At 40.8% G+C, this 12,596-nt stretch overlaps 1 protein-coding gene across 1 annotated transcript in view; it reads left to right on the top strand.

Moving 5' to 3' along the window:
- The window catches only part of PKHD1 (PKHD1, fibrocystin/polyductin), a gene marked incomplete at its 5' end in the record, with an annotated part of 169,925 nt that extends 157,860 nt beyond the window's left edge, over nt 1-12,065 (top strand). The window contains 5 exons of the mRNA XM_027901487.1: nt 2,217-2,324; nt 5,307-5,462; nt 6,038-6,160; nt 11,211-11,915; nt 11,956-12,065. Coding sequence (XP_027757288.1) covers nt 2,217-2,324; nt 5,307-5,462; nt 6,038-6,160; nt 11,211-11,563 — 740 coding nt within the window. The remainder of the gene's footprint in view (nt 1-2,216; nt 2,325-5,306; nt 5,463-6,037; nt 6,161-11,210; nt 11,916-11,955) is intronic.
- Between the last annotated feature and the right edge of the window lie 531 nt (nt 12,066-12,596).

Below are 12,596 nucleotides of genomic sequence, written 5' to 3'. Positions count from 1 at the left end.
AAAGAAAGAAAGAAAGAAAGAAAGAAAGAAAGAAAGAAAAGAAAGAAAAAAAGGTGGGAAAAAAGAGAAAGTCACTGAAGAGAAGTGCACTACACATTCTTTAAAAGATACATGCATCAAATTAATAGTCAATAAACTCCAGCAAGGCAAGAGCTGCACAGTACAGATGTTCTGCATGTAATAGTTTGCTGCAGTTTTTCCTTTGACAAATGTCCTTATTGCTCCCGTCTTTCGAGCACATGAAAGCAGCATTTAATGGAAATGGGTCCCGTCTCACACACTGAGGCTGCTGCATCTGACAGCAGCCAAACTGCCTCGTGGAAAGCAGTTTAGCTCCAAATTAGCTTCTTCTACGTTAAATACCAGCTTGCCTGAGAGATCTGTGTGAAGACTCCCATATATATCTGTAATATTCTGGGCTTTGAAGCATATGTGCCTGAAAGCTGAGACAGTCTCTGTTGAGAAGTACAGTACAGCACTCCAGGCTTCATCACCGACTAGAAATGGCAATTATAAAGTATTTGAACATAGCTGACAAGACCCTCTGTAAAATCCATATTACAGTGGGTATCAGAGCCAAGAAAATCTTGGTAGTCCATGCAGATTCTGTATAAGGAAGATCACATGTGTAGTAGATAAATGAGCCAGGTTTTGGCTGAAACAATTAAAGAAATCTAGATTGCCACATCCCCATCAAGCCTATTTATAGCATAAATTACTGGTTATTTATAAATCACTGATATCTATCTATCTATATCTATCTATCTATCTATCTATCTATCTATCTATCTATCTATCTATCTATCTATCTATTTTTCTATCTATTTCACTCCAGCTGATCCTGGAGATATACAATTAAATTAGAGGTCTGGTGTGTTAGATGCTATACAAAAATAGGATAAAACCATATAGGTGGTCAAAACTAGTAGATATTAGCAATTAAACAGCATCAGAATCATAGAGAGGGGAAAATTTGTCTTTTTTTTTTTTGTTGCTAAATAATTGGCATGCTTTTGCCTAAGAGCTTGCTATTTCACCATATTGTTCAATATCCTGAACATGAGAATGTCAGAGAAGAAATGTCCTCCTCACGTTCAGCTTTATGTCCATTCACCTGTGCTGCTTAACTGCAATAAAATGTCAAGCCACCTGCTTCATAAAGCAAATAGTTATGATATGTTGTCCTTCAGCGGGCGAAAGTCTGTGTTTGTGATCACTGGAGCAAGTCCAGCATCCTAAGGAAGTTCTGGCATCTCACCCCCACCTGAACCAACATTTGGAAATTTGTCAGTCTTTAGGATTTCACCCCTCTCGCCCCAAGAGCCTGAATGCAGACCAGACCTGGTCAGCATCACTCAAAGGCCAGGACTTGGCTGGTGCTCAAAGACACACACCATAAAATGGGGATCCAGTTGCAAAGTAAATTATAACTTTTAGAAAGAACCTACAAAAATAACAACCATGGCAAATGTAAGTGTTGGGTCAGAATGCATTCCCCGATAGCTCTCAAGAAGAGGGAAAGTGATGGAGAAACTCATTCTCCTGGGTTTCATTTTAATGCTCCCCATGGAGTTTTCCCCTGCCAGGTTTCTGTGCTATCTCAGGATAGTCACCATAGACAGTTTTTGTGGCCAAATACCTTTCAAAGCATCAGACAGAGCTGGAGAAAAATTCAAAGATATCTAACAGTAGGACAGAAGGGAATATGCCCTAATGATGAGGGGGAACTCCGTCCAGAAAAGAGTTAAACAGTCAGCTCTTCCCTTAGTTACAGTGGCTGACTCCTTGGGACCATCCCTTTAGGACAGATAATAGCCTCTTATTAACACTCTCCTAACCTTGGTGATGCACTTAGTCACACAAGTTAAATATGAGCATCTGGAACTTTCTAGGACATCCTATTGTCTTTGCTTGATCGTCTTAACACTTATTTTCATATTACACCTTCACCATGTACAGTAAATGCCATTTCACAACGAGCTCAAAGACCTAATATTTAGAAGTTAAAGTCCTCCGATCCCTCAGGAATTTGTTTTGCAAGTTCCCCTGCAGACTTGACCCCGTGTGAAATTCCTGAGGTTAGATTTAACATTTATGATTAGGATGGACAATGAATTTAGCCTTTCTGAAGTCACAAGGATTGTCTGCAGTCCTTTAGTGGTCCTTAGCTGGATGCTGCTAATTGCAATGTGATTTTTTTTTTTTTGACTCTCTAGGGCTCACCCAAGTGCAGGTCATAGATGGATGTGCAAGGTTTTCCAGTCTGGCTGTCTCCAGCACAGGTACAAACTGGAGACTGGTGTTCACTGTCACATCACCTCCAGGTAAGCTCCATATTCTGTAGATGTTTTGGTTTGGTAAAATCAAAGCCCTGCAGGTGGCCTGAACTTATAAAAAGGGAGTTAAACTTTGCTTAAATGAGTGGAGCAATGCCAAACCTCTAAATAACCTGAGTTCTATTCTATGTCCAAGTTGGCATTCCCCAGACAGCAGGAGAGCTGCTGGTGATTCCTGTGCTGTTCATGCAAGATCTCTTAAATCAGATGAATCAGTACAAAGAAGTCAGAGGAAGGTGCCTCTTTCTCTCTGGATTCCATAACTATGTATCCCTGTGGGAATCTGGTACTTAAGGTCAGCTAAGCTGGCAAAGCAAAATTTTTCCTACAAATTGAGTCCTCACATTCCCTATTCTTTTTCTGTGTTCAGAAGTTTTCCATCTGTGTTCCCAGTTATTTTCACAGTGCCTGTTCTTGACTGTTTGCCTGCACCTGGTCGTCTTTATGGGTGCAACAGGTTATTCACATTCAGAATGTGACTCCAGGGCTGGGCTCTACGAGGGAGTCTCCTGGTACTTTATGGAGATGATTTTAGCACCTTCAGGATCACAAAACTCGCACGAGCAACCCAGGAATGGTGAAGAGACAGGTGTGCTTATGCCTCCTTGGAAATACAGATGAGGGGAACACTGGGGAGAAGGCACCACATGAACTCCGGCTTGTAAAATCCTCAAGGCATCTGCACAAAAAAAGCACCTGTACAACAGTTTGGGGGCCTGAATTTATCTATAAACCCGTGTCTGAAGGTAGACAGGGGTCAAAGTGTTGCTTTCTTGTCTCATAATTACTGCTGAGGCTAGTTTATGGAGAAACAGGAACATGCAGTTTGGCACAAAGTCCAAAACCATATGAAGATAGAGATGTTGTAAGACCACATGTAAAGTCTCTGTTTCCCAGCCAGAAAAAAACCAGAGGGGACAAGTACATCTGTCTGGTGAAGTGGCCAAGTGGAAGTGGCTGTTGAAAAAAATCTGAACTTAAAAGTTAGAAGTTTGCAAATGTTTAGACTGTCGCAAGTGGCTCATCCACATCGAGTGTTCCCATGGCTTTGCAAAGGGAGAGTTGGGTTGCAGGGAGGACCTGGAGATGAGCCTTTAAAGAAGGGATTTCTGTGTGTTTTGAAGTGTATACTGCCAAAACCTGCGGGTCCCACTGCCTTTGGTTCAGTGAGAGGGAATGGAAAGTCAGTACCTCACGGGATCTGGCTCTAGGCTGGAAGCACACCGTGCTGGAGACAGTAAAAAGGCTTTTATACTGCCAGATTCTCACTGAAGAGATTTACTTACTGTTTGAGATAAATAAACCAAAATCAAACAATCAAATAGCAGATATTTCGGATACATCTCCATGATCCAGTTGCTCTGGGTACTCACCCTGGCATAATTTGCTGTTTGGAGACGGCTCAGAAGGTGCAGCTGATGCTGAATGCAATAATCCCAAATGTTTTAGTGGCAGTTCCTGGGGAGAGTAGACTATTCATAGCACCACTGCATAGTCTTGCTGCTTGTTTTACAGTCGTATTCACTTCGGTGACCTGGGTCCCAGTGGGTTTGATATATCCACTTTGCATTTAAACCAAGAAAAGTCTATTCACAAACTATCAGAGTGGTGCAAAGCACCTTCAAGCACCTGTCTGTGTAGAGTCCTCGATACCTGTGAGATCGCTTCTCTCAGCTGAAGTTCATACGTGTTTGTACCTGCAGGCAAATTTTTCCCAATTGGAACATGCTTCCCACATTGCTCTGGTGAAGCTCAGCTTTGTTCAGGTGGACAACATTGACACAAATCTAATGAGTTTCTGTTAAAGGTACATACAGCTCCTTGCCCTGGTCTCCAGTTGACAGTGTTCTGATTGTTTTTTTAATGAACGGATAAAAAAAATAAAATCTTTTAGATTTTTATAAAAGTGGAACTCAAATAAAAGAAATATCCATCCATCAAAATTATTAGAATTGTGGGGTTAGAACCAGTAATGAGTCAGGTAGTAAGATAAGTAATGAGTTGATGTGCTAATCCACATCCTTCAAGTTGGTCTGTAGAGAGTACCGGGGCCAGTTTTGCCGAACTCCTGTCCTAGCCAGGCCCACCTCCTTTCAGAATGTGTTTTGGAAATAATTTAGGGAACCAAAACATCTCTCTTTTTCTGATTTTTAAAGGCATAGTGTTATGCATCTTCCAGTTCTTGAAACTCAGATGCTGAGACACTTGATCACAGAACTCTTGATTCAATGAACTCTTGATCACAGAAAATACGAGTTTTGGCTTTTTTGATTTTGATTTATTTACAGGAAACTTTAGAATCTCTGGGTGAAGATCATTACCCAAAGCCTGTGTGTGTCAAGAGGCTAAATATTTACTGTGCTAACAGCAGGGACACTGACATTTTTTATTTATAATGCTCATTATTGTGGTGGAAAATTTTAGCAAGTTCACTGGTAACTTTCTGCATCATGGATTCAAGCTTAATGCTGGTGAATGTTTCTGGGTTCCCCATAACTTATACTGATATGATTCAGGTATAGCCTGTAGAAATTGTGTTTTCTAAACTACTTTCTTGCCACAACCAGCATCTCTGTCTTGTGAGGCAGAATGTGCATGTTTTCTGTCTGGGCCTGATCTGTTTGACCTCAGAAATAGATGTTTTTTGAATGCATTTTCTGTGTTTCATAGTCAGTTAGACAAATTCATGGCAGTATATTAAGGATTATTGAATGCAAAGAAGCTGTTTAAGCTTCAGGAAGCACTCAAAGCTTGAAACTTGCCTTGTAAAAGCATTATTATGTATTTGGGTTGTCTTGGTACTCAGTCCTGAATAAATATTGTTGTCTAATGTTGGATCTGGAGATGGATGGACTTATGGTTTGTTCCTGCATACATTCCTGCATCCCTGCTGCAAGTTTATAGTGTGGTGTTTTAGCTGTGAAACGAGAGTTCTTACTTTTGTAACCAACTGACTGTTCTAAATTCCAGGGGCGAAGTTCACTGTGCTGTCTCAGCCATTTTCCATCTTCCCTGTCCCTGTGGCAGCAAAGGCCAGCATGATCCTTGTTGTCCTACTGAGCTCAGCAGCATCTGCATTCACCATTATTCTGGCATTCTGCTGGTTCAAGAAGAGCAAAAGCAACAGTAAGTTGAAAATACCTGTTAAAATTTATACTTACAGAGTATTTTATTTAACAAATCCACAGAATGGCCACAATGGGTTTCAGACTGAGTTCAAAAAGCTCTGAGAAATTTACTATTAGCAATATATTTTATACTCAGTGCAGGGACAAGAATTGGAATTTGATTATCCATGTGATTATCCCCTTGATTATCCCTTCTAACTTGGGATGTTCTGTGATTCTATGATTCCATGGTAGTTCAAGATTATAGAGTTTTATGCCTATAAAAGCTGTTACAGAACAAGAAGAAATGGCCTCATGTTGCATCAGGGGAAGTTTAGATTGAATATTACAGAACGTTTCTTCATGGAAAGGGTTATCCAGAACTGGAACAGGCTGCCCAGGGAAGCGTTGGAGTCAGTCACCATCCCTGGAAGTGTTCAAAAGGTGTGTGGACATGGCATTTGGTGGGATATATATACACTCAAGAAATATTCAATTATATATTCAAAAATACATTTCCTTTTGGCTTGAATTAATTGTTTCTGCTGAGCTGAGGACGTATTGGGAGTGATGTGACTGTGTGTTTCATTACAGAAACAAGGGCTGAACGGGCTGATGTACCAAGGACCAGTACTAAGAGACATAATAAACTAGCACAGCCTCCTGCAGCTCCCATCAAGCCTTGCTGCAATCAAGGAGAAGATGAAAAAGGAGGAGGTGAGACCGCAGTTTGACAATAATTCAAATTCATAAACAGTTGAACATCATAAAGGATGTTAAAGATCATAAAGAGTTGGTTTATGTCTTCCAACATATTCAGGTGTTGGAACAGGCTGCCCAGGGAAGTGATGGGATCACTACCACTGGAAGTGTTCTAAAAATGTGTAGGATGGGATGCTTGGGGATATGGTTTAGTGCTGTTTGGAGTGTTTGAACTCAATGATCTTAAAGGTTTTTTCCAACCTTAATGATCCTATGATTTTATAGGTTTGTACAGGACCAATGGCACAGTTCTCAGAAGGTCTATCTCTTTATTACCTCCTTCTTCTTCTCACTGGTATTTTTCTACTTGTCATTTCATCTGCTTTTATACACATAGAGTGAATTTCCAGCTACACTGAAGGCAGCAGCATAATCCCTCATGTGCTCATGGTGTATTTCTTGGGGTTATCCTGTGCAGGGCTAGGAACTGAACTTCCACGATCTTTGTGTGTCTTTTCCAACAGGATATTCTATAATTCAGTGAGTTAATGATTTCTCCTTGTGTATTTGGATTAGGGCAGGGACCAACACCCCCTAGTCCAATTGCCAAACAGCCAGCTCATACTGCTGGATGTGTTGGAAGTTACCAATGACTTGGCCTTCAAGAAATTCCAGCTGAACTTGGGACCTGGCCAAATGGACGGGTAACCTGTAGAGGAGGAGTAAATGCATATAAATGCTTGATTCATAAGCTGGGAAAGGGGCTGGAGCACAAGTCTGATGAGGAGCAGCTGAGAGAGCTGGGGGGGCTCAGCCTGGAGAAAAGGAGGCTCAGGGGGGACCTTCTCACTCTCTCCAACTCCCAGATAGGGGTCGGTCTCTTCTGCTTGGAGAAACAGGGCTGATCCCTGCCCAAATCTCCAAGTGCTGCAGCAGTAACTGCAGAGGGATCAAAAAGCTCTGGACAGGTTTGCAGGCTCTGGAGGATGGCAGTGAAGTACGCTGGAGGTAGAAAAGACACCCAGAGCTCATTTGCACAGTCTCTGCGAGTCCAACCCAACAGCCCAAAGCAGCTCCATCCCCACCCACCCCACTCCGTGTCCCCCTTTACTCCTCAGGGTCCTGCCACAAACAACTCTTTTCCTCACACCTCCTCCAGACTCATCTTTTCATCATGTGCTGATCAAACACGACTCCTTCTGAGGTCACAGGGAAGCAGACAGCCCCGGGGGCATGTGGCTGCCAGCACAAAGCACCGGCTTCCCTCTCTGCAAGTGTGAAATGTTCTTACAGGAGCCCAGGGCTTTTTTTATCTCACCTGACAACAGCGCAGATCTGAGGGCACTCGGATAACCCCGCTGAACCTCCCATTTACTCTGGTTTGGGAATTTCTTTTTCCTCCTTCTTCCCCAAGCCTGTGGATTACATAAGAGGCAGGAAGAGGCGAGCTGGAGTTTTTATCTCCTTTTAATTAGCGTCTATCACAAAAGCAGAGGGAGAGAGAGAGAGAGAAGGAGAGAGGAAATTCTGCAGTTTATGTGTTTTGATATTTGCTGTACTCCTCCAAAACACAGCATTCAGCTGTGTGCCTTAGGATACATATCTGCTGTAAATTCATTTTTTATCTAATTTGTCTGAGATCTAAGCTTCCTGTGGAGGTCTGAGATCAAAGGATATGATTCTGTCTGATGTTGGCTCTGACACATAATGCGTGCTGACTTAGTTCTGTCTATAAACTCGCAGTGGGAGGCTGCCACTCTCCCTTGGCACCTTTACATAGTGAACTTTCATTTTGGCTTGGGAGGCTGACAGGTATAGAGTTGATTGGAACTTTCATGTAAATAATTCATGGAACGATTTTTTTTTTTTTTTTTTTTTTTTTTTTTTTTTTTTTTTTTTTTTTTTTTTTTTTTTTTTTTTTTTTTTTTTTTTTTTTTTTTTTTTTTTTTTTTTTTTTTTTTTTTTTTTTTTTGTCAGAAAAAGGCAATCCAACCGCTTAAAGTCTTTTAGGAATAGTTGCAAGACAAAAAGATTCCCCGATATGTTCAAATCTAAACAAGGATAACAATATCTTAAGTGAATTTAATGCATATGACTTGGAAATGTCTAATGTTTGATTCCCCCTTATTTAAAGTGCTGTTGGTTTTGGAGAGAGAGAGGGGAAATCAAAGCTGAACTCTTTTTGTTTAGTTTCTGCTTTATAGCTCTTCCCCTCATAAGAAATGCCACTTTTCTAACAGAATTAAGTGTTCACAGTCTTTATTTATTAATCGCCACAGTAAGACTTGCAAGAGAGAGCTTTTCTCTTTGGAAGGTCCTTATAGAGTGTAAAGTCCAGTGGATCAGGGGCCCTGGATTTTGTGCCAACATGGGCAGCTGAGGATGAATATGAGGAAGAAACCAGCTAAGCAGTACTGCAGGGAGAAGAGATCAAGATATTATGTTGGCCTAACAAAAAATCTCCTCAGCCTCACCCAAACTCTTGAATTAAAGAACTTTTGATTTCCTAAGGCGTTGTTAACACAACACACCTGGAGGTGGAGGGATATATACACTTTCTCTTTTGCTTTTTGCAATTTGTTCTGGTGGTTCATCACCTTGACCGCTGAGGAGTTGTATCCTCTAACAGTTTACATTTCCAAGCTTCAATCTACAGTTCTTTCAGGTGTGGCACCTGATTGATTCTTATGCTGAACTCCTTGGACACTTTCACCCAGAAATCACTGTTGTATTCCTGAAGATGTTCTCTCACTCTGCAAATTAGATCTCCCTCCTTGCTCTGAGGTTGCTCAGATCAGCTCCTCCTCCTCCTTCCTTTCTACCAGTTTGCCATTTTTTCTATGTTTTACAAAATTTCATCAGAATCAATTTCAGTTTTAACTCCAAATCACCAGTGGAAACACTGAATATCTTCCATTTTAGAAGGAGTGTCTGGTACTCGTACACACATCCCCACCTCTGAGAATTATTTCCCACATATAATTATTACCTGAGCTCTGTTAGCTGGTACTTAATCCAGTTAATTGCATGCTTTAATGATATTGAATACTTTGTATTTAATTTAAAAAAAATCAGGATATATATATATTACTATGTCCTGAAAATCTCCAGGCAGTGCTTCATCCTTGAAACTGCTTCTATCCAGAAAACTTGTAGCCTCTTTCATTAACTCAAACTTGTTTGAAAAGGCTTATTTTCACTACTGAAAATGTCACCATTAAAAATGAAAAGGGAGTCAATAAATCTCAAGAATTGACATGGAGATTTGGTATAGGGTATTGTGACCTGATTATCTTCTTTATGTGTATAAAGAAGAAAATGGTACCTGGTGATGCATATAATTTGTACCTTAAAACAGCCAACTACCTAATATTTAAGCAAGCTTAAGAAGGAAAATTGTTAAACACAGAAATAGATGTGACTGCTGAAATTTTGCCAACAACTTTCCAGTGGATTTTCAAGAGGTATAATCCTGAAATTGAAAGTTATGAGTGCACAAGTTGAAAAAAACAGTTAAACCTTTTAACAGGTAAAATGAGTACAAGTGTGAAGTCATTGTCACTGTCAGAGTTCCAGTTGTCCAAGGAGCGTCTGGACAACCTTTTTTGTTAAATGATTTGGTTTTAAGTGTTCTTGTGAGGAGCAAGGGTTGGACTTGATCATCCTTATGTGTCCCTTCCAATCTGAGATATTCTATGATTCAGTAAATATAGTTCCAATTAATGAATTACAGAAAAGGGAGAAGAGAATGAATCTGAGCAGAAGGTCTGAGCCACCGTGGGCTGAATGTCACAGGCTGCTGAGGGCCAAAATGAGAGGACAAGCCTGAAAAATCAGGAGTGGTAACAACGCACTGTTATTATTTGTGCTATGGACCTATAAAATGTGCAGTTATATGGACTGTAAAAGCTGATGCTGTCCACTAACATGAGACATGTGGACTAGGACCAGTTCTGGATTTGGAATGAGTATAAAAGATTTGGGTCTGGGCTGTTTTCATTTCACGTTCCTGGGGGAAGGGAGAGGATTGCAAGAATATTGCAAATGCTTTTAGCATCCAAATGATACTAAAAATGAGGCTGCCAATCTTGCACTGAAACGATAGCACACCCTGCCAACTCAGAAGCTGTCTCTGCTGTGACACTGGAAGTGATTCTGCCTCTGTCATTGATAATGTTTTGGTTTGTAGGGATGTAATAAGCATTTTGTGTTTCCACATGAAAAATGGATAGTGTGTATTTTCTTTTTCTGCATTTTTTCAACATCGATTTTTAAACAGCATTGCAGGTTGCAGGTGCTGCCTTGAGTAGGACTCAAATGTTGGAAACATAAAGTTCTGTCTTTTATTACAACCTGATTCAGAAAGGGATGATGTATTTTATAGGTGTGTGGCACTAAAATATTATCAGTCTTATCACTACATAGCTCACTAGCCAACTTTATTCTATATACTTAATTATTAAATATTTACTGAAATTTGTTAACCACTGAAGATGCTGTTAGTGCATCAATAAGAACAAACCAGCTGGTTTTGTTGCTTTTTATTTATTTGTGGAAATAGCTAATGCTTGTTTGGCTTTAACAACCAATTTCTGTCAAACTAAAATGTGTGGCCAGTGAAACTGTGTCTCTAACAATTAATGCTTTTTAATTATTCATGGAATCACACAATCATAGAATGATTTGGGTTAGAAAGGATTTTAAAAATCATCTTGTTCCAAAACCTTCCACTAGGTCAGAAGGGACACCTTCCACTAGACCAAATTGCTCCAAGCCTTGTCCAACCTGGCCTTGAAGACTTCCAGGGATGGGGCAGCCACAACTTCTCTGGGCAACCTGTGCCAGAGCCTCACCACCCTCACAGGAAAGAATTTCTTCCTAACCTCTAATCTAAATGTCTCCTCTTTTGGTTTAACATTCTTTCCCCTTCTCCTGTCACTGTCTGCCCATGTGAAATGGGTAAAAAACTAAAAAAAAAGTTTTTAACACACAGTAAAGGCATAAAAGTACATGAAGATGGGATCTTATAATTATTACAAAGAGCAAACAAATCTTTCCTCCACAGGTATGGCAGAAACTGGAGCTGTGGGACGTGCCACAGGACAACTGGAGGAGTTGAACCTGTCGCCCTGTGAAGCCAAGTCAGTGAGAAAGCTGAGCGATGTCCAGCGTAAGACGGGGGACAGACACCCCTTTTCTTCAGCAGGGAAAAGGGGCAGTCACCAACAGCCACGTGGAGGAACAATTCCTGGTGACCCTGTGGAACATCAGCAGCCAGCTGCCCCGGGATGCTCCAGCCAGAAGGAAGTCCCCAGACCTTCAGCTGGTTACAACCAGGAAAGGGAGGAGTCCGAAAGGATGCCCAGACACCAGAGCAGTGTGGGAGAGCACGTTGCCATGGTGGCAGCAGAGGGGTAAAGAAGTGGTGTGAGGGGGTGGACCGCTAGCAAAGCAAGATTTTCCTGGCTGGAAGCCAATGGGGAGCTGAGTCTTTTGTCTCTGCGTTCAGAGAAAACCATACACATGTTTGGACGGGGAACTAGACGGGCAAATGAAGCTGTTACCTGGATCTGCAGCCATCTGGGAGTCTCTGGCCATGTCTTTGATGTTGACCTTCCTTAGCTGCCAAAGAAGGCTTGGTGCATCCAAACTGCCTGTTCAGAACAGCCCTCTGACACCTTTAAAACTCTCTTCAAGCTTTGTTTGGTGGAGTGTTAGATCAGCTTTGAGATCCCATTCCAAAGCAGTCAGGGATTAGCCCAACAACTCAGTGGGATTTCTGACACTTTATTGCACTAGCATGAGTGTAGTCTTAGTGTCTAGAGCAATGCTACTTGGTATTTATGCATATATACAAATATATGAAAATTTTCTCCTTTTCTTCAACCATGCTTTTAGTTTCATACAAAGAACCTTGGTACCTTGGTATGTGCATAAATCTTTTTTTTTTTTTTTTTTTTTTTTTTTTTTTTTTTTTTTTTTTTTTAGATTAAAGTATTTCACTGAGTAAATCTCCACCACGGCATTGTTTTCTGACACCTTTAAATCACTGGCTTGTTACGAACACAGCTCTTTAAGGATAATAATAATAAGGCTGACATTCTTCAGTTGCTCAGAGAATTCCTCTGTGCTTTGCTTTACTGAGCTGGAAGATGAGGAACTTTATTATGCCCTCTCTGTACCATAAAATTCCTGGTTGCAAGGTGTCCTGGTGGCACCAGATAAAATTTATATTCCTCTGCAGAAGAAATTACTTAAGCAGGAAGATGAGGTTTCTGGACAGATCAGAAGAGAAAGAAAAGATGAGAAAACTTCATTTGAAAAAACAAACAAACAAACAAACAAACAAAAACCAACCACAAAGCAGTTCATTTCAAGCTGCAGGAGTTAAGGTGCAGATTCTGGTCAGCAAACTGCAGTTTTCTAGGCAAAGAAATAGATTCTCTAGCAT

The sequence above is a fragment of the Empidonax traillii genome, unplaced genomic scaffold (assembly GCF_003031625.1).
Source record: "Empidonax traillii isolate 1590-97213 ecotype Southwest subspecies unplaced genomic scaffold, ASM303162v1 scaffold788:size291989, whole genome shotgun sequence".
NCBI lineage: Eukaryota > Metazoa > Chordata > Aves > Passeriformes > Tyrannidae > Empidonax > Empidonax traillii.
This window is presented reverse-complemented; position numbering and strand designations above follow the sequence as displayed.